Source organism: Suncus etruscus, chromosome 12 (genome assembly GCF_024139225.1).
Source record: "Suncus etruscus isolate mSunEtr1 chromosome 12, mSunEtr1.pri.cur, whole genome shotgun sequence".
Classification (NCBI taxonomy): domain Eukaryota; kingdom Metazoa; phylum Chordata; class Mammalia; order Eulipotyphla; family Soricidae; genus Suncus; species Suncus etruscus.
In genome coordinates, this window is record NC_064859.1 from 4,065,606 (window position 1) to 4,088,299 (window position 22,694).

Here is a 22,694-nt window from a genome sequence, read left to right on the forward strand (position 1 = left end):
GGACCATATGAGATGCTGGGGATTGAACCCAAGTCAGGCGCATGCAAGGCAAACTCCCTACCCTTCTACTATCACTCTGCCCCAAATACCTCCATTTTCTACTTCCCAAACGAAAGGTAAAAATAATGTCACGGAAATAGGTCAAGGTCTGTAGCATATTCATTATATGCTGGGTTCTTGGGCGTGATTCCTGGCATTGTATACTCCCTGAGCACAGCCATTAGCAATCCTGAGGTGTAAGCTGGGAGTGGATCCCAGCTTTGCTATATGTAGCCCAGTCTTACCTCGCCCCCCAAAAATTTAAGAAACAACAAAGTTTGGAAATGTTATTGATTTAATTTTCAGATAGCCAATACATTCTCCTTAACACAACACACTAAGGCTGAAATATAATTTACTCCCTTGGAATTTTAACTTTATCTTGTACTTTCTTTTTTGTTTTATTTTGTTTTTTGGGGGTTTTTTTTTTTGGGGGGGTCACACTTGGCAGCCCTTAGGGGTTACTCCTTCTCTATGTCCAGAAATCGCTCCTGGCAGGCTCAGGGGACCATATGGATATTGAGATTCAAACCACCATCCTTCTGCATGCAAGGCAAATGCCCTGCTTCCATGCTCTCTCTGGCCCCATCTTGTATTTTCTTAACATAGCTTTATTCTGAGCTCTTAACTAGAGCTGAAATTTTTTTCTAGGTGAAATACTTTGGAGACAGTATTTTGGGGGGAAAAAAACTGTTAAAAATGACATTTTGTTTTAGCTAAGAGTAATATATCTGTTAATATCAGTTTTAAATTATATGTTTCCTTCTTAGGTTGCTAATGCAATAAAAGCATCATTGCCTCATGGCGCCATGAAATCTAGTAAGGAAGGTACAAAGTGTATTCAAGTTGAAATTACACCAACTTCCTCTAGAATATCAAGAAATGCAGTAACCAGTATGTCAATAAGAGGTCATAGGTGGAAAAGACATGGTAAGAAATAGACAATCTTCAAATTAGAGGATTGCTGATTGCATCATGTTTTTTTGAGTTTTAACATTGCTGTAACTTCCAACAGTAGTCAATAATTTCCTGTGGCATGGAAGAGCTATTGCATCATCTTTAAGTCCTATTTATTATCCATAACCAGCAATAAAGAAAATGGACTATTTAAATATGAATGAGAATTTATTCTAAAATTGTATTAGCTTTTAAATTGTATTTTAGTGGGATAGGGGCCGGAGTGGTGGCGCAAGCGGTAGGGCATTTGCCTTGCGCGCTAACCTAGGATGGACCGTGGTTCGATCCCCCGGCTTCTCATATGGTTTCCCAAGCCAGGAGCAATTTCTATGTGCATAGCCAGGAATAACCCCTGAGTATCACCTGGTGTGGTCCAAAAAGAAAAATAAAAAAGAAATTGTATTTTAATGGGATAGTAGAACTTGCTTTTTTAAACCATTCAGATATTTTGGGTTCTATTCATAACTATTTGCAAACATTTCATAATGTTCCTGGTTTCATCAAACTCTCTAGCAGGTATACGTGTATCCTGAGTAGAACAACTGATAAGAAAATTAAATTTTAACTTACTCTTCTTATATCCTGGTTAAGTAAACCATATTATTAATGCCGTGCAAAACATTTTTATTTCCTAGAAGATTTTTTCCCAAGATTATTTTATTTATTCTTGAATGCTTCTTTTTTTTTTTTTTTTTTTTTTTTTGGTTTTTGGGCCACACCCGGCCAGTGCTCAGGGGTTACTCTTGGCTGTCTGCTCAGAAATACCTTCTGGCAGGCACAGGGGACCATATGGGACACCAGGATTCGAACTAACCGCCTTTGGTCCTGGATCGGCTGCTTGCAAGGCAAACGCCGCTGTGCTATCTCTCCGGGCCCTGAATGCTTCTTATTTAAAAGTTTTATCATTCTCTTGGAAGTTCATTTCAATGACCTGTTTTATTTATTTTTTTATTTTTATTTTTTATTTTTTGGTTTTTGGGCCACACCCGGCGGTGCTCAGGGGTTACTCCTGGCTGTCTGCTCAGAAATAGCTCCTGGCAGGCACAGGGGACCTTATGGGACACTGGGATTCGAACCAACCACCTTAGGTCCTGGATCAGCTGCTTGCAAAGCAAACGCCGCTGTGCTATCTCTCTGGGCCCTCAATCACCTGTTTTAACATTCCTTTCTTATTTCCCTTTCTTCTTTTATAATTACTTTATTATCTTAACATTTAATTGTTTATTTCTTTTTATAACCTCTCTCCTACCAAAAATTATTGTGGTGGCAAAGATTGGTTTAAGAAGGGGATTATATTGGGGCCGGGAAGGTGGCACTAGAGGTAAGGTGTCTGCCTCGCAAGCGCTAGCATAGGACAGACCGTGGTTCGATCCCCCGGCATCCCATATGGTCCCCCAAGCTAGGAGCGATTTCTGAGCTCATAGCCAGGAGTAAATCATGAGCATCAAAGCCCAAAAACAAACAAGGAGGGGATTATTATTACTTTGCCAAAAAGGTAATCACTAGAAATTGGAGCAAAACCACTTATTTTGTCACAGCAAATATGAAAATTAGGTTACAACAAAATCTGTTCTCTCTTTACTTATCCCTAAGAGATCAGTGGTTCTCAAATAGTGGGGCGCGCCCCCCAGTGGGGGCTCGAGGCTTGTAAAGGGGGTGCATTTGACCTTGACAAACACTGGCATAACAAGCTAAGTCCCGTGTTTATGTCTCTGTATGTCTCTGGAGCTGAGAGTTGCTGTGTCCTGCTTCAAACCCCGCTTCAAAAAGCTCTGCATTTGCAAAACATGCTCATTGTAGCTATTCATCCAGACATCACCTCTGATGAAAAAATCAGCTCAAATTATTTTATATATTTTTGTTTTGCAGGTTAAAGTATTTTTTTAATAAAGATACTCTTTACAGTCGAGGGGTGTGTGTGGAAAATGTTTTCTTCTCCCTAAGTGCGGGCATGACAGAAAATAATTGAGAAGCACTATTATAGACTGAGGTGGAGATGGCAACTCAGTCTATTGGTCTATTTCTCTCTATATTCTCTACAAAGAGCTTGCAAGAATTAGAATGCAGTTTTTCATAGTGAAATAGAAAGGAAATGATAGAAGCAGGTACCATTGCTTAGGAAATGTAGGAGATAGATTTCTAAAAAATCTTTTGCCGAAAAAGAATGATGAAGAGCATTTTCTGCTTAATCAAAGACTTTTATTTTTTATTTTTTATGGGTCACACCCAGCAATACCTAGGGGTTACTCCTGCTGCTGCTCTCAGAAATTCCTCCTGACAGCCTCAGAGACTACATGGGATGCTGGCAAACAAACTGGGGTTGGCCTTGTGCAAAGCAAATGCTGTATCCACTGTGCTGTCGTTCTGACCCTTCAAGGACTGTTTTCAACCTTTTTTTTTTTTTCCCTGTTATTTTTTTTTGGTCTCATTTGCCAGTGCTCAGGGGTTACTCCTGGTTCTACACTCAGAAATCACTCCTGGTAGGCTCGGAGAACCATATGGGATGCCTGGATTTGAACCACTGTCTTTTTGCATGCAGGGCAAACGCCTTACCTCCATGCTATCTCTCTGGCCCATTCTTTTTCTTTTTTAAATAGTACGACAGAAACCAGTAGTAGAATGTATATTTCACATCTATGAGGCCCTAGATTTGATCTCCAGCACCATTAAAAGTAAAGAAGTAAAGAAATAAAGCAGTGTGGGGGCCAAAGAGATACTACAGTAGGTAAGGAGCTTGCCTTGCATATGGCCAATCCAGGTTTGATTCTCAGCATCCCAATGGTCTGCCAAACCACCAGGAGTGATTCCTGAGTGCAGAATCAGGAGTAACTCCTGAGCGCTGCCGGTATAGCCCCCAAACAAATGAAAACCAAAGAAATTAAGTAGTGTGACAGTTATGGAAAGTCCCGAAGGAAGGTAGGAAAGAAATAGTAATACTTGTCTTTTAAAGCTAATTATGCTATTTATATTGAAAACATAATCATAATTTAAAATACTGGGCCAGAGCAATACTATAGCAAATAGGGCATTTGCTTTGCACGTGGCTAAACCCGCGTTTGATGGCTAGCAGAGTCAGGAATAACCCCTAAGCACTGCCAAGTATAGCCCAAAATTCAAAACAATAAAATTAAATTAAAATTAAATACTTCCGATTTATTTAATGAAATTGTATTACTGAAAAGGGCTCAATTACAGGTGGTAATTAAATATAATGGTACATCCTAATGACTGTTTTTTATTTGGGAATTGATGTGTGAAAATAGGCAGAGGCAATGAGCCTTACCATATTGCTTGTTGTAACCATCATTGCTCCTAACATGCACTACAGAAAGCAGAATAGTAAACTTGAATTTCTTTTCCCTTTTCCTTCTTGATATTAATTTAAATGGAAATATAGAGAATTGGGTTAGAAAGATAAAGCTACAATTAAAATTTGGAAATTCTAAAGTTTAATTGTATTTGCACATTGTGGGGAAATGTGTGTATATGTATCCACTCAAGAAATATTTTCCAGAAATGTTTTATAGGAATTAATCACCAAAATAAGAGTAAAATGATTTAACTATATGGTTTCTATTAGAGTCTTAAAAATCTTACAGATTTTCTTTTGGCTGTCATTTGAAAGGATAAGCACTGTTTCTTAGAGCCATAAAAGCAGACTTGTAAAAAGTAGCCTAGGCCAGAGCAATAGTACAGCATGTAGGGCACTTCCTTTACTCATGGATGATCATGTTGATCATCAACACCCATATGGCCCCCTCATTCTTACTAGGGATGTTCCCTGAGAGTAAATCCTGAAGACCACTGGATGTGGCCTCTAAAAAACCCCCACAAAGTAGCCTGTGTTATCTCTCACCTGGCCTCCTATGCTTTTACATTCTAATACCTGGGCAGCTTCTGGTATTATCAAAGGAAAGATAACAAAATATATCAAAAGGAAGATTTAGAAAAGAAGTGACTGTAAAATGAAAGTTAGGAACATGGAACATATTAAGAATATGGGTTTGTCTTCTTCCCCATTCTTTTTCATTGTGATTTCCTTTGTTCAATGAAGTTAAATATTTTTCATCTGGGCCCCAATGAAGCGTGGTGCACAGCACAGCTATGAGTGGCCCCAACAATAAGTAAATGAATAGACTATTCCTGGTCTAAGGTACTTACTAATAATGTCTACAGCTATGTTGCATTTCCCTCTTTAGAGTAATCATGACTTTACTTATTAATGAGCAGCATTTTCCATTCTACTGCTCTGCTGAGTTGAATACTTTTTTTTTTTTTTTTTTGTGGTTTTTGGGTCACACCCGGCAGTGCTCAGGAGTTGGGTTATTCCTGGCTCCAGGCTCAGAAATTGCTCCTGGCAGGCACGGGGGACCATATGGGGCGCCGGGATTCGAACCGATGACCTCCTGCATGAAAGGCAAACGCCTTACCTCCATGCTATCTCTCCGGCCCCCTAGTTGAATACTTTTATTTTCCATCTGTGGTCTGATTCCTTGAACCCTTACCATTGTTCTGGGTGGTCTAGCCAACACTGGCTTTTTGTGGAAAAATGTATTTATTCTTGTTTGTGTGTTTGTTTTATAGGGGGCCCCACATGTGGCTTACTCAGGTTTACTCCTGACTTTGTTCAGAATTTTTACTCCTGGCAAAGCTCAGGGGACAATCATGGGGGGTCAAACTGGGGTCAGACATGTGCAGACAAGTGCCCTACCTGCTATACTACGTCTCCAGCTTCAAGAAAGTTATTTCTTAAATACATAAACAATTTTAAAATTGTAATTTTACGTAAACATATATACGTAGTGTTATATAAATAACTATAAATATATAGTCATTTTATATAAAAATCATAACAAAATTTAGTTGACCTAAAACATTCATTTTGACAGAAATAATGTTAAAGGCCTTGAAGATTCCAGGACACACAAATAAATCTTTTTCTGCACAGTTCTTCTATAGCTTAGTAGTACTGTAGAATGGGTCTTCTTAAACTTTTTCCACTTGCAGTTCCTTTTATAATCCCAAGTATATCAGTATATATAGAATAGACATACAAGTCAGTTACTGATAAATGTGTGTGTTTTTTTGGGGGGGGGGTTTCGGGCCACACCCGTTTGATGCTCAGGGGTTACTCCTGGCTAAGCGCTCAGAAATTGCCCCTGGCATGGGGGGACCATATGGGACTCCGAGGTCACGGTCCTTCCTTGGCTAGCGCTTGCAAGGCAGACATCTTACCTCTAGTGCCACCTCGCTGGCCCCTGATAAATGTGTTTTAAAACACATTTTAAAATTTATTTTTCAGAGGATTGAAATAATATCTCTTAAAATATAATTAAATTAGAGATTGGTATAAAATGGTAATAGACAAACTTTCAAACAAGTTAAGCAATATGTTTTTACAGTTGCTTTATTAGCTGTGAGCATACATAAGTATATCACATATTTTTATACATACAGATAAGCATGAATTTATACAAGTTGTGAGAATATTAGAGCATGAACACAAGATCATCTGTGATCATATCTAAGCATTGACACCTATAAGTTATCTGCTCTATAAATCGAACCACATCCCTAGCCACTGCCACCTCCTTCCCTTCCTCCACCTCTCCCCTCCTTTCCCCTCCAACCTTCTATGCTATCACTCTAGCCCTTTTTTGAGCAGTTTTGACCTATACATTTATTTTCTGCTGAGCTCTTCTAGAGTGTTTCAGAATTCTCTGAAGCTTCACGATAACTACTGTAACAAATATTCATTCTTTTCTCAGTTCTGTTTTAATGGGAAATATTCATTTGGAAGGTAAAGCATTACTTTAGCATTAACATTTCCATATCTTTAAGATCACATCTTGTCTTACTTTTTTTTTTTTTTTGGTTTTTGGTTTTTGGGCCACACCCGGCGGTGCTCAGGGGTTACTCCTGGCTGTCTGCTCAGAAATAACTCCTGGCAGGCACGGGGGACCATATGGGACACCGGGATTCGAACCAACCACCTTTGGTCCTGGATCGGCTGCTTGCAAGGCAAACGCCGCTGTGCTATCTCTCCGGGCCCACATCTTGTCTTACTGTTGAATAACAGTCCCATGTTTCTAGAATTTTATATATATATATTTTTTGTTTGTTTGTTTGTTTTGTTTTGTTTTGTTTTGTTTTTTGGGGGCTACACCCGGCAGTGCTCAGGGGTCACTCCAGGCTGTCTGCTCAGAAATAGCTCCTGGCAGGCACGGGGGACCATATGGGACACCGGGATTCGAACCTACCACCTTTGGTCCTGGATCGGCAAACACCGCTGTGCTATCTCTCCGGGCCCATATTTTGGTTTTTGGTCACACCCGGCAGAGCTCAGGGACCATCCTGGCTCTACGCTCAGAAATCGCTCCTGGCAGGCTCTGGGGACCGTATGGGCTGTCGGGTTTCGAACCACATCCTTCTGCTTGCAAGACAAACACCCTACCTCCACACTATCTTTCTGGCCCTTAGAATTGTATTTTGACTTTTTAAGAAATTAGACTTTTGGGCCTGGAGAGATAGCACAGCGGCGTTTGCCTTGCAAGCAGCCGATCCAGGACCAAAGGTGGTTGGTTTGAATCCCGATGTCCCATATGGTCCCCCGTGCCTGCCAGGAGCTATTTCTGAGCAGACAGCCAGGAGTAACCCCTGAGCACCACCGGGTGTGGCCCAAAAACCAAAAACCAAAAAAAAAAAGAAATTAGACTTTTTAGAACAGTTTAGTCAGTTTAGTTTAGTGGAAAGTGTATAGTGTCCATGATGCCTCTAACCACTTACTTCCCATATTCTCTCTAATATTCAGTCCTGTACCTTGTAATCTCAATTTTGACCAGAGAGACTTCGTATCAACCAAATAGGATGATTTTTTCGAAAACAAAGGTTGCTTTCAACTGAGGTATTGTTTTTGAGAGACATGTACAACCTAATGTTTGTTTTGCTTTGTTTTTTTGTTTTTTTTTGTTTTTTGTGGGTTTTTTGTTTTGTTTTGCTTTGGTTTTTGGTTTTAGGTTCACACCTGGCGGTGCTCAGGGGTTACTTCTAGCTCTGTGCTCAGAAATTACTCCTGACAGGCTCGGGACCATATGGGATGCCGAGGATTGAACATCTGGTCTGTTCCAGATGTCAGTAGCATACAAGGCAAATGCTGTGTGCTATCTCTCCAGCCCCATACAACCTAATGTTTGCCTGTTCTTTCCCACATTCCATTGCTTTTATTTTATTTCATTTTTGGTTTGGAGGCCACATCTGGCAGCGCTCAGAGGTTACTCCTGGCTCTGCACTCAGAAATCACTCCTGGCAGGCTTGGGACTATATGGGGTACCAGGGATCAAACCAGGTTGTCCCGGGTGGGCTGCATGTAAGGCAAACACTCTACCCATTGTACTATTTCTCCTGCCCTTATATTTTATTTTTATGTATTAACTTGGTATTGCATTTTCAGACTTTTCAAATGTGTATGAACCTGCAAGTTTTTAAAGTGATTTTATCATTACATATATTTGGAAAATAAAATAACAATGTAGAATTACCTTTTGAATTTTAGGGAGTCATGTTTTTAGAATTAATAGCTCTTTTTAATACACTTTAATTCTTTTACTGTATTTTCTGGTGTATAAGACAACCCTTCAACCCATGAAAAACTTAAAGTTGGGAGTCATTTTATATGCCGGTATACAGCATGCTGAAACTTGTTCCAGCTTCAGGGACGAGTGATCCACCCCCTCTTACTTTTAAAAAGTAACTTTTAAGACTTTTAAGAAGTTGTTCATGGGTTGAAGGGTCATCTTATATGCTGGAAAATACTTAGGTATATTGTCTTCCATTTAGTGTGCAATTTTAAACCTAGTTTTTCAAGTATAGAGATTGAGAACCGAAAAAAATTTAGTAAAAGTGAAAAAGGGTGGGGTCAAAGCAATAGCACAGCAGTAAGGCATTTGCCTTGCATGCAGCCGACCCAGGATGGACCTCAGTTCGATTCCCGGCATCCATCATGGTTCCCTCAAGCCAGAAGCGATTTCTGAGTGCATAGCCAGGAGAAACCCCAGAGCACCGAGTGTGGCTCACTCAAAAACAAACAAAAGTGAAAAAGAGTAAAATGCAATTAAAGAATATAGTTGTAGGATAATTATTAAAAAACATTAAATAAGAAAGTATGTTATAAAAAGAAAGTCAAAAGGAAAATTCCAATGAGAAAAGTAAGATAAAATGTAGTGGAAAAATATTTTAACTTTTTTTGGGTTTTTTTGTTTGTTTTTGGCTCACACCCAGCAACAGTCAGAGTTTATTCCTGGTAGGCTCGGGGGACCATATAGGACAGGGGTCTCAAACTCTCGGCCCTCGGGCAATTTGCGGCCCTCGGTACAACATTTTGTGGCCCTGTCGTAGAGGAATCTTTTTTTGTTTTGTTTTGTTTTAGTTGTTTGGGTCACCCCCCCCCCCAGTGTTCAAGGCTTACTCTACTGACTTTGCTCTCAAGGATCACCCCGACTTGGCCTCCTGAGACCCCCAGGTAAATTGAGTTTGAGAGCTCTGATATAGGATGTCAGGGATTAAACCCTGATTGGCCTTGTGCAAGGCAAATGCCCTAGCCAATGTGCTATTGCCCCAGCCCCAGTCCACCTTTCTTTAGTGTACTTGTGAAATAATGAAATAAGTGGACTTCATTTGATAACACAGTCAACAGCATGAAGGCTAATTATTAATTTAGAACTACCTATTTCTTTTTTATTTTTTATTTTTAACTATGAGAACAAAGATGCAAAGAGGACAAGGTGAAGTTACAGTGAGAACTACCTAGTTCTAAAGTACCTAGTTCACGAGGGGCTTAGTGCGCATGCTGGACGCAACAGGTTTCATCCTGACACTGCATGGTCTCCTGAGCACCCTCAGAGACAGATCCTTGCTCAATGAATCTGACCACTACTGGGGGTGACCTTCAAACCATTTCTTTTAAAAAAGAAGAATGTACTTTATTAGTTATATAGTGATCATGTTTTTTAATTAGGTGGCTTACTATTCAAATGCTCCTGTTTTATTAGGTTAGCTTTTTGAAACTTAGACTTTTGTCAGTTTGAGATGACATGTTAGTTTGAGGCCCATGTTAATATCAAGGCCCACTCAGGTGTGATCCCCAGCACCTAATGGCCTCCCGACCATACTGGTTTAGTCCTCCACATTTCTGAGTCCCACTGGGGTGGTCCCAGTATCCTCAGCACCACAGGGCCGGACTGAACTACCTGATCAGACTCTTGCATTGAACCTCCATACCCACCATCCCTGGGAGTATCCGCCAGTAATACTGAGCACCACTTTTTTTTTTTTTTTTTTTTTTTTTTTTTTTTGGTTTTTGGGTCACACCCGGCGGTGCTCAGGGGTTACTCCTGGCTGTCTGCTCAGAAATAGTTCCTGGCAGGCACGGGGGACCATATGGGACACCGGGATTCGAACCTACCACCTTTGGTCCTGGATCGGCTGCTTGCAAGGCAAACGCTGCTGTGCTATCTCTCCGGGCCCTGAGCACCACTTTTGATGCCCCTCAAAAATAATAAAAGTAGGGGCCGGAGAGGTAACATGGAGGTAAGGCATTTGCCTTGCACACAGAAGGATGGCGGTTTGAATCCCGGCATTCCCCAAGCCTGCCAGGAGCGATTTCTGAGCGCTGAGCCAGGAGGAACCCCTGAGTGCTACCAGGTGTGACCCAAAAATCAAATAATAATAATAAAAAGTGTAAGTATTTTATATAATATTATATTTATAATAGTAACACTTTGATTTTTTTGCCCTTACATTCAGTACAGATTCTTTCCAGTACAGTTAGGTATTTTGAACCAATATCTGCTACATGCAAGACTAGAATCTTCTTTTCTAGTCTTTTTTCTGTCTCTAAGAGAAGGAATTTTTGTTTAAACTATACTATAGAATCAGTATTTAAAACTCTGTAGTAATAATAATAAGCTGGATAAGGGAGGTACTGTTCAACAGTTACAGAATTACCATTTTCTTTTTTTTTTTTTTTTTTTTGGGTTTTTGGGCCACACCCTGTGACGCTCAGGGGTTACTCCTGGCTATGCACTCAGAAGTTGCTCCTGGCTTCTTGGGGGACCATATGGGATGCCGGGGGATCGAACCGCGGTCCGTCCTAGGCTAGCGCAGGCAAGGCAGGCACCTTACCTCCAGCGCCACCGCCCGGCCCCAGAATTACCATTTTCAAGATTTTCTCATATGTATGTATTTTCCATAATTCACCTTATTTACAATTTTTAGGTGTTTATCTACATTTTATTAACTTTAGAAACCATTTCCCAATAAATCTAGTTATTTAAATAGTGTTTCAATGAATGGTTTAATCAATTTTCATTTTCTTTCATTGAATAAATTACAAAAAATTAATAAAGTGTATGAAGCTATTCAAGTTTTTGACATTTAATATATTTATATTTTGTGAGTTTTAAAAGAATGTACATGATATTTTATGTAATGTCAGAAGTTATACATATATTTAGGGGGCCTGAGAGATAGCATAGAGGTAGGGCGTTTGCCTTGCATGCAGAAGGATCCGGCATCCCATATGGTCCCCCGAGTCTGCCAAGAGTGATTTCTGAGCATAGAGCCAGGAGTAACCTTTGAGCGCTGCCAGGTGTGACCCAAAAACAAACAAAAGTTATACAGATATTTAGGTATAGTAAAATTATATTTCAAGCTTCATCTTATTTTATTTCACAGATAAAGTTCTAAATGTTTAATGTCATGACCAAGTATCTTTAGACTCATGAAGTAGTGTGATAAAGAATTATGAAAGAATAAATATAATTAATAGATTATTTATTAAAACACCACTTTTTTGTTTTTTTGTTTTGGGCCACACCCATTGACGCTCAGGGGTTACTCCTGGCTATGCATGCACTCAGAAATCGCTCCTGGCTTCGGGGGACTATATGGGAGGCCGGGGAATCGAACCATGGTCTGTTCGAGGCTAGCATTTGCAAGGCAAGACCCTTACCTCTAGAGCCAATACTCCAGTCCCAAAACACCACTTTTAATAAATAGATCAGCTGTAAGAAAATAAAAACTAATCCTCAAATAAAGTTTTTGCTTGTTTGTTTGTTTTGTTTTGTTTTGCTCTTTGGGCCACACCCTGTGATGCTCAGGGGTTACTCCTGGCTGTGCACTCAGAAATTGCTCCTGGCTTGGGGGACCATATGGGATGAGGTCTGTCCTAGGTTAGCACATGCAAATCAAACACCCTATTGCTTGCACCACTGCTCTGGCTCCTCAAAGTATTTTAAGAACTGGGTCTATGGTTCATTGATAGAGCACATGCCTCCTGTGTATGTATGTGCGAGGTCTTAAGTTTGATCCCAAAACTGCAAAAAATAAAATAAAATTATGAGTGATATAATAGATATTTTTTAAACTTTATTGATTGATTCATTGATTGATTGGTTTCTGGGCCACATCCAGTGGAGCTCAGGGGTCCTCCTAGCTCTGCACTTAGAAATCACCACTGGCAGGCTTAGAAATCACCACTGGCAGGCTGGGGGACCATATGGGTTGCCAGAAATCGAACTAGGTCCCTCTCGGGTTAGCCGCATGCAAGGCAAACACCTTACCACTGTGCTATCTCTCCGTCCCCATTATAATAGGTATTTGTGACTATAAAATTATACTTGAGAGAAATATCAATTCCCTGAGCACTGCCATGAGTAATTCCTGAGTGCATAATCCCTGAGAACCACTGGATTTGGCCCAAAAACAAACAAACGGAAAAAGGTTCCTGTAACCTGTTTCACCCACCGCCTCCCTCCAAGGAGTAATTGTGTGCATTTCAGAACTAATTTGAAATTAACTTTTCTTAATTTGAAATCCTGTGTCAGCAGCATCTTTTGTGGATACAAAAGTTATTCTGCCTTTTGTATAGATTCAGGTTTTAGAAAGCACGCTGCCGGGTGAGACCCACACAAACAAAAAAACACCGGAGTGGTAGCACAATGGTAGGGCATTTGCCTTGCACGCGGCTAACCCAGGATGGACTCAGGTTCGATCCCCAGCATCCTATATGGTCCCCCAAGCCAGGGACAATTTCTGAGCATAGAGCCAGGAGTAACCCCTGAGCACCACCGGGTATGGCCAAAGAGAAAAAAAAGGGCAAACAGAAGTAACTTCCTCCTTAACTATGATTATTGCCATATGGATAACATAATAAAAGAACTATTGTTTATAAACAAAAATTTTTTGACATTACTAAATCATTTTCTAATCTGCATTTAAAAGGCTGCTCCTTGCCTTTCCCAAATCAAATAAGGTTTATTACTTTACTTTTCTCTGCTAACAGGTCATTTTAAAAATCAAGTCATAAAATAATGCATATTTTCACTTCTATTTATTCTAATAATTTCACCTCATACCAGGTAATTTATTTAACTTAACAAATATTTATTATTGGCAGTAAATACTTGCATTAGCTACTTTCCAAGGTATTATGTATATAATAACCTTGACCTTGAGATATACAGATATCTACAAGATAAATGTAGATTGAAGAGATAATGTAGGTATGAGGATATGTGAATTATAGAGAATATTAAAACTCTGAGATGACCAATGAAGATTTCACAGAAGGAATTGTTTTAGAAAAGAGCTGTAAGAAGGAAATTGGACCTGGGAGATGGAGGGAGATGCTAAGCATATGCTTTGTATGTGAGAGCCCAGTATCAGTGCCTGCATCAGTGAGAAAAATTCTTAAGCCAATGAATCATAACAACCCCCTCCCCAGCACAGCCAGATATAATCCTCAAACCAAAAACATTAAAAATAAAAGATGAGTGGGCCCGGAGAGATAGCACAGCGATGTTTGCCTTGCCAATCCAGGACCAAAGGTGGTTGGTTCGAATCCCGGTGTCCCATATGGTCCCCCGTGCCTGCCAGGAGCTATTTCTGAGCAGACAGCCAGGAGTAACCCCTGAGCATCGCCGAGTGTGGCCCAAACCCTCCCCCCCCCCCAAATAAAAAATAAATAAAAGATGAGCAACATAGCTGTTTGGGGAAGAGAATTTCAGGTCCCAAGAACGTGTCAAAGAGCCATTTAGGGGAAGAAGTTGGGAAGATAATATTGACTGCAAGATCATGTAACAAATAGTTATTTGGGTTACTACTCATTTCCTCATTCCTCTGTTAAGTTTCCAGATGATTATGTTATTCCTAGCTCTGCACAGAATTATATGCTTTGGTGAATTGGATCATCTTTAAGTTCTGCTTTTTTGTTCATTTTTGATTGCTAACATACAATAATTAGTAAAAATATTGTACTCTAGAAAGCATGAACTTATTTTTCTACTTTCCGTTTAATGTCATAATTTTTAAAATGTCAGTCTATCGATCTTTACCATCTAATAAGTATGATGATGTGCAATCTTCATGTAATAGTTTTCTTGTAATATTAGAGGTACATTTCCCCCCTGACATTTCAAATCTTTATTACCAAGTAATAATTCTAAGATATCAGAGGACATTTAATTCTGACTTTAATGACTGAGTAATTAGAATATATAGTTTTAGAATGGACATTCAAGGGGCCTGAGCAGTAGCAGAGTAGGTAGGGCAGTTGCCTTGCACGTGGCCAACCTGTTTCGATCCCTGCCATCCCATATGGTCGCCCAAACACCACCAGGAGTAATTCCTGAGTGCACAGCCAGGCATAACCCCTGAACAACACCAGGTGTGCCCCAAAAACCAAAATAAAGGGAAAAAAAACATAAAAAACAAAGACCATTTAAAATCAAAAGATTTTGCCATTCCCTACTGAATTGCTGTGTAACTAATTCTGAGCTTCAGTTTTCTTTTATGTAAATGGAAATCAATTTGCCTATTTCAGAGACTCACCAAACCAATTCATTTTTTTGAGTAGATAATAGAGTAATGGATATGAAAGCACTCCCCAAAAAATCTATTTTGTGTCTTTCAATCTAAGTGGTATATATATATATATAGATATAGATATGTATATGCTACCTAAGCTTATCTTTTCAGTTTTAATATTTGTTGACTATTTTTTGTTTTTTTTTTTTCGGGCCACACCTGATGGTGCTCAGAGGTTACTTCTGCCTATGTGCTCAAAAATCACTCCTGGCAGTCTCAGAGAACCATATGGACAGATGGACAGCTCTGTGCAAGGCAGATGCCCTACTGCTGTGCTATGGCTCTGGCCCCTTGTTTGTTTGTTTGTCTTTTAATGTCTGAATTATTTTCACAATTTTCTGCTACCCATTCTGCTTCCAGAGTGTTTTTTTTTTTAACTTGATTGATTGATTGGTTTTTGGGCCACACCCAGCAGTGGGGTCACTACTGGCTTTCCACTCCAGAAATCACCACTAGCAGACTGGGGGACCATATAGGATGCTGGGAATAGAACCAGGTCCTTCCCGGGTTGGTCGAATGCAAGGCAAACTCCCTACCTACCTCTCCAGCCCAATGCTTCCAGAATGTTAAATGGTTACATCTTGCTTCTCACCCAAGTACCATGGTGATTTTACTCTCAGTTGCAGTGGCCTATTGGCATCTGCTTCAGATTTTACTTGTCTTCTCTTGAAAGACAGCTCTTAGCAATGTATAGTATTTAGGTTGGACATTTTAATCTCATTAAACCTTTATATTATTAAGCATGGAACTTTATAACATGCTTTGCTCTCTCTAGGAAAGAAATTGATCATTTAGGGAACCTTTAGTCAAAATCTTCAAAGCAATAAATACCAACACACTGGCTCCCCAACTCGGCTAACTTGAAGCTTTGAGATCTCCAGAAGTGAATTTTGCTGCTGTATTTGGAGTACCTGAGGCAGCTTTAACTTTTTGTTTTGTTTTGGGGCATCTTCACTCACAAATCGCTCCTGGCAGGCTTGGGGGAATCATATGTGATGCCACAGATTTAGGCCAGATCCTTCACAAAGGCAAATATTCTACTGCTCAGGTCCCAGCTTTAATTTTTAAATTTTCAGAATTGCAAAGAATTAGTGGTTCCCAAACTTGCAAATTGGTTGCCTGAAAACTTAAAAAAAAAAAAACTCAATTTCTGGGTCATACTATATATATATATATATATATATATATATATATATATATATATATATATATATATATATATATATATATATATATATACTAATGAAGTGATATGTTTTGGGTGAGCCAGACAACAAGAATGTCCAACTCATACAATGCTCTGCAGTCTGAAACTTCCAGGTGTGTGTGGCGCCTCCAATCTTTTAGGATGTTACTGTTTCATTGGTATCCGATCATCTTGGCATGAAAAACTTTGGAAATTACATGCCCTATATTTCAAAGAGCATATATGTTGTTTACATAGTCTTGTGTTGTTTTAAACTTTTAAGTTTTGTTAGTGACTCATATAGTTCTGTTATATTTTCCTGTTTTCCTCATATAGTTCTTTGACAGCTTTAACTAAAACTATGCCTTTGTGATTTAAGACACAAATAAAATGACTACAAGTATTAACTAGTTAGGTAGTTCATTTTTGTTGCTTTTACAGTGGCCTTTTTCAAAAGCAAGACCAACATACAATTTGTTTTACCTAAATCATTTTTACTTTTCTCCAGTACCTACAGGGTAGAATGCTGTTACAAAGTGATATGAATTTCTGAAATTATGAGTTGGAAAAAAATAGGTTGTTTAATTATATCACATTGCATTAATATTTACTAATACAATATATGAAATAAAACTACCTGTATCATTACTAGCCATGATATTATAAGGTTATAGACATTTTCCTAATGTCATGGCTTATAAAGACAGCTCAAATAATATAATTAAAAAATAGAATGTTACGTGCACAAAGGTGGCATGGCTTGTTCTCTCAAGTTGAGAAGAGTTTGGTCTCTGAGTTGCCTAAGGCTTCTCATAAGTTCAGTTGTCACAATAGTATCTTCAAAACAGTGGGAATTCTGTTTTGCTGTATATGAAATACTGCTTCAAGGTTCATGTCAAGTATGTGTTTAGGCTGGGGAAAGTGCAGAACATGAACTGATGCTCTGTGAGTTTTTTTCATTGTCATTTAAAATTTGAGCTCCAGTACTGTCAGTATTTAACATATGAAAATCACAATTCAGGAAATGTTTGGCTTAATTCATGACATTCAGTTGTCCAATGTTCGTTTTGGTTCTTTTCTTTCTGTTTCGCATTTTTGTTTTGTTTTGTTTTCAGCCATCATTTTGTCTTATCATCTTCAATTCTAGAGCAACCTGACAACAATATTGATACTACTGAATTGGGCATCCTTGTCATTCCTGAGATTAGTGTCACAAATGTGGCCGGAGAGAGAACCGGGAATGGGGAAAAAGGCAGAACGCTAGGAGAGATTGATGCTCAGCATATGCAGGGTGTGCAGGAAACAACCACAGATCCTAGAACTGAGAGCAAAGGCTTGCCAGAGATCAGGAGGCAAAAATCTGTAAGAAAAATGATGGAGGATGGAATAAACTCACCGGGCAGAGTGCAATTTTAGCAGTGCACTTTATAGCTGCACCCTAAGGTATCTCATGGCAGAGGGCCACAGCTGCATGTTTTAAGCAACAGTTGTACAGTCACACAAATTTTGCATGTCATCTAATCATCAAAATGCATGAATTATGCACCACAATTCTCAATGACTTCTAATGCTCTTTGAATGATCATACCTATATTGATTATGAATATTGTTAAGAAGATTGAAGCAGAAAATTGCTGTCCATATAATTTTTGCTTGTATTTTGAGACCTGAGAATATTTTCACCCTTTATTTTGATATATATGCATTTAACAAGTTTTACCTTGTAAAAATTGTAACCCAATTTTTATCTTAGTAAAATAATCTAGAATGCAAAATGCAATCTTTTTTTTTTTAAAAAAAAAAAAAGAAATCTTTAATCAGCTTAATGCCTTTTTTTTTTTGTTTTTGGGTCACACCAGGCGATGCCCTGGCTCTGCGCTCAGAAATTGCCCCTGGCAGGCTCAGGAGACCATACGGGATGCCGCGATCGCGATCCCAACTACCATTGGGTCCTGGGTTGGTGGCTTGTAAGGCAAACGCCTTACCGCTGTGCTATCTCTCTGGCCCCCTTAATGCCATTTTTTAAAAGATCCTTAGTAATAACTTATTTGATCCTTCTGTGCTACTAAAGAGAGTTTGCCTTTAATTTTATTATGTGGTCTTTTCCTATTATTTCTGATCTTCTGCATGAGTAGTAAGAGAACTCTTTCTAAAATCACAGTGGGATGTGATGGCATGCTTTGTGTTTAGTGCATTCTTACATTTTATTCCAATTTTATCTGCATTATATAGAATGTTTTGATTTGGAGTTGTTCTATAACTATTGCTTTAATTATGCCAAACGATAATTGACTTAAGTGTAAGTGATTTTGTATTAATCATTGACTAGAATTGCTTAAAAATTTTAATGTTAACTAATCTTTGTCATTTCTTTGTTTAGGAGATACAGAATTAACAGGTCAAGAAGAACTGATGGAGATATCTGAAGTTGACGAGGGATTTTATTCGAGGGCTGCATCTAGTACCAGCCAGTCAGGTTTATCAAACAGTAGTCACAATTCTAGTAACAAGACAAGTGTAGGAAAAACTCAGAGACGGTCAGGAGGAGCCAAACCTGGAGGAAAAGAAAAAGAGTCAACAGGCGAGTTCTGCAAAGATCATTTTGCTCGAAAACAAACCCAGAGAGCCCAAAGTGAGAATCTTGAGCTTCTCTCTTTGAAGAGACTTACACTGACAACCAGCCAGTCCCTGCCTAAACCTAGTAGTCACAGTTTGGCTAAGACTGCTGCGACTGTGTTTAGCAAATCCTTTGAACAAGTCAGTGGTGTGACTGTCCCACATAACCCATCATCTACTGTTGGCTGTTGCGCCGGGACAGATGCTAATAGGTTTTCTGCTTGTAGTCTCCAAGAAGAAAAACTTATGTACGTTTCGGAAAGGACTGAACTTCCAATGAAACATCCATCTGGTCATCAAAGACCTCCTAGTATTAGCATTACTCTGTCCACAGATTAATTTGTAATTATTTTTTCACCTAACCAGAGCCTCTGGGGACTATAACTTTGCTTCTTTATGACAATGCTCAGGGTCTTTCATCCCTGTTCCTAACAGGAGCCCTGATATCTTAAGTGTGAAAGGCTACTTGGACTTTATGAAGGAAATAATGTCTAGGTTGCAGTTGAAATATGGTTTTATCATTTCTTAAGTGTGTTTCTACCATCCCTTCCCCACATTTTGATTCATTCTTATTTTTTTCTTGTTGCTGCATTGCCCTAAAGATTATCAGTGTAATAATACATTTTTGATTGGTTGTCTGATCGGACGATTTAAATTGTAATTTAAATCTTTTTTTTAAGTTAAAAAAAAAGTTTTTAAAGTTTTTTTTAAAAAGAGTTAAAAAAAGTTTCTTAAAATATAAAAATTCAAGGGCCAGAGAGATAGCATGGAGGCAAGGTGTTTGCCTTGCATGCAGAGGGACAGTGGTTCAAATCCCAGCATCCCATATGGTCCCTGGAGCGGTTTCTGAGTGTAGAGCCAGGAGTAACCCCTGAGTGGCACCGGGTGTGACCCAAAAACCAAAAAAAATTAAAATAGTCCAAAACACTCCCTATTTTGGTAGCTGTATATTTGGTCTTCAGAGTAAAAGGGAATCTCCATGTTTGGGTACTACTGTCTAAGGGGTGAAATAGAGGTACAATCTCAAGAATGTTGCAGTTGGCTGTTCCTTAGTTCAGGCTGAAAAACAAAAAGGATGTTTATAGAAAGTGCCTGATAAAAATATTTGTCACCAGGTCATCTTTAAGGCCAAAAGAGTTTCTGTAGGCACTGGAAAGCACCTCCTCACTCAGTTTCTAGAATATGACTTCAGTAACTAGGTAGAGGCCTCTCTGGTTATCTTTAGAACATTTTATGTTGGGGGCCGGAGAGATAGCATGGAGGTAGGGCGTTTGCCTTTCATGCAGAAGGTCGGTGGTTCGATTCCTGGCACCCCATATGGACCCCTGAGTCTGCCAGGAGTGATTTCTGAGCATGGAGTCAGGAGTAACCCCTAAGCGCTGCCGAGTGTGACCCAAAAACCAAAAAAAAGAGAACATTTTATTTCAAAAATCACAGACTATGTGCAGGGATGTTGCTTTGGACTGTTTGATTAGGTTTTAGCAAATAAAAATCCCTTTTCATCCTTAAGATGCAATAGACCCTAAAACGGCCTCATTCTGATGCTGGTCTTTGGAAACCCGAGTTAGTCTGGCTTCTGTAATTCAGAGTACATATCCTTGAAAAGTTCTGAGGATCATTGTAAAACTTCAGCAGCCCTCAGGACCCCAGTGTCAACTATATAACATTGAATTGTTTGTCTGCAGATGAAGAAAGTTGGGTTAAACATTAAACTAGAGAAAAGTTGTGCAGTAAAGAAATGAAATATGGGCAATATCAATGCTGGTTGTTCATGTTCTTAAATTTAAAATAGTAAAATATGAAAAGAAAAAAAGCAAGTGGGTTTCTCTTTTGGTCAGTAGGATTATTTTAAATGTTTGGATTATGATAGAAATAATTAAGTAGTTGCTCCTAACTGAAAATTAATGATATGAAGGGCAATCTGGCTAGCCAAATTTGAATGTAGCTATATAAACTTTGATCTCTGATACGTAACTGACTGCTGTTTGCTAGTGGAGAATATTTCATCTAGTCTGAGAATCAAGTCTTTTTAAGTCCTTCAGAGTATGAATGAGAAAGCACGGCTGAGGACTGGGAAGAAGGCCAGCAGAGCTCTCTACCTGTTAGAACATATGTTGTTGTTGTTTTTAATTCACCATCTCCAACTGTGATCACACTGAAAGTACATCTTGTTCTTTTATATCTGCTTAGGCAGAGCTCAAGCATGTGAAAAATTTGTATGTCTTGAGTAGTGCAAAAGTATTTACATGTGGAATGTGGTTTTGCTCATGACTGCTTTGTTTCCCATTTGTTTTATTGGATGGGGTAGGGGTTTCTAGGGGTTGAACTACCCAGGGCTTTATATAAGCAAATAATGTACTCTACAACTAACCCCAAAACCTACTACCACTCAAAATCTAATTTTTCAAAAAGCACTGTAATTTGTATTATTACCCCTGATTGTAATATGTTTTTAACATAAATTTAATTAGCTGACTTCCAGTAATAGAAAAAGGTTTATTGAATAAATTATAATAATAAAAAGCCACCTAAGGCAGCCAGTAAAAGTTGATGTTCTATTAATTTAATAGAAATTCTGTGCTTAGCTGAAGCCATTTGTAAAATGTCACTGTGAATTTCTTAACTGTCTTTGTAATTCTTTAATAAAGAATTTTTCCAAAAAAAAAATTTTTCCCTGGGCATACTTACTAACAATAGTAAAAGATTTAAGAACTAATTTAAAGGATTAACAAGAAATCATATATATATATATATATATATATTTTTTTTTTTTTTTTTTTTTTTTTTTGGTTTTTTTGGGCCACACCCGGTGGTGCTCAGGGGTTACTCCTGGCTGTCTGCTCAGAAATAGCTCCTGGCAGGCACGGGGGACCATATGGGACACTGGGATTCGAACCAACCACCTTGGGTCCTGGATCAGCTGCTTGCAAGGCAAACGCCGCTGTGCTATCTCTTCGGGCCCAAGAAATCATATTTTAATGGTAAACATTAAAATGTGTTGACAGTTCATCTTGACTTGATTATTGCCACTTTTGTGGTCTGAAGTTGTAACGTTTTCATCAACTTGCGTGCAGTTTCAACCAGATCTACTGAATCAGAATTTGCATTAGAACAAGATTCTCAAGTGATTTTTATGCTTGTTAACATTTGAGAATAGAAAATCAAAATGCAAACCAATCATTGATATTAATATTAAATTTCTCACTACCCAAGATCAAATATTATTACACAGTTATCATCTTGGTCTTTAGAAGCTCATTTAAATAACACTGATGCTTGGCTAAAATTTCTAGGGTTTTTTTTTGTTTGTTTGTTTGATATTTTGCTTTTTGGGTCACACCCAGCAGCGCTCAGGGGTTCCTCTTGGCTCTGCTCAGAAATCGCTTCTGGCGGGCTCGGGGACCATATGGGATGCTAGGATTTGAATCGCCGTCCTACATACAAGGCAAATGCCCTACCACCATGCTATCCGGCCCATTTCTAGTTGTTGTTTTTTTTTTATTAATGATTCTCATTTTATCACAGTGAAAATCTAGCATGTTTTCCTTTTGACTAAATCAGCTATAAATACCTACAATTTTAAGTCTGAAAGGGCTTCGTGCATTGCACAATAAATATGCAGAAGTATTTCCTTTTTAAAATCTCAAGGGTTTTCTTAGTGGTACAATTCTGAAGGTAAATGTAATGTTTGTTTTTTGGGTTTTGAAGTTATGTTCACAGTAAGGTTCTTTCATGCCACCTTTGACACTATTTCAAGGATTAGTCAAGAAAATTTTGATAAGGTATTATAGATTATCTCAGGTTATACAATTTCATTTGTTTCTAATACTCTTACCACCAAGCAACATTATATCCAGAATCATATCTTAGCACTAAAGCACTAAACCCAGCGGTAAAGCTGGGTTCCAAGGTTTACCCTTTGAAATTTAAAAGGGGAGTGAAAGTGGACTTCAGAGGGTATTTTATTATTTTT

General features: G+C 38.7%; 1 protein-coding gene across 4 annotated transcripts in view; it reads left to right on the forward strand.

Annotated features, from left to right (window-relative positions):
- The window catches only part of HYCC1 (hyccin PI4KA lipid kinase complex subunit 1), a 50,023-nt gene extending 30,701 nt beyond the window's left edge, over nucleotides 1–19,322 (forward strand). For 3 of the 4 annotated variants that reach the window (XM_049785179.1, XM_049785180.1, XM_049785181.1), the window contains 2 exons: nucleotides 810–969; nucleotides 18,486–19,322. In XM_049785179.1, coding sequence (XP_049641136.1) covers nucleotides 810–969; nucleotides 18,486–19,060 — 735 coding nt within the window. In that variant the 3' untranslated portion in view covers nucleotides 19,061–19,322. Of the gene's footprint in view, nucleotides 1–809; nucleotides 970–17,252; nucleotides 17,549–18,485 lie in introns of all 4 variants that reach the window. The other variant, XM_049785182.1, reaches the window with a different exon arrangement.
- Nucleotides 19,323–22,694: the final 3,372 nt, after the last annotated feature.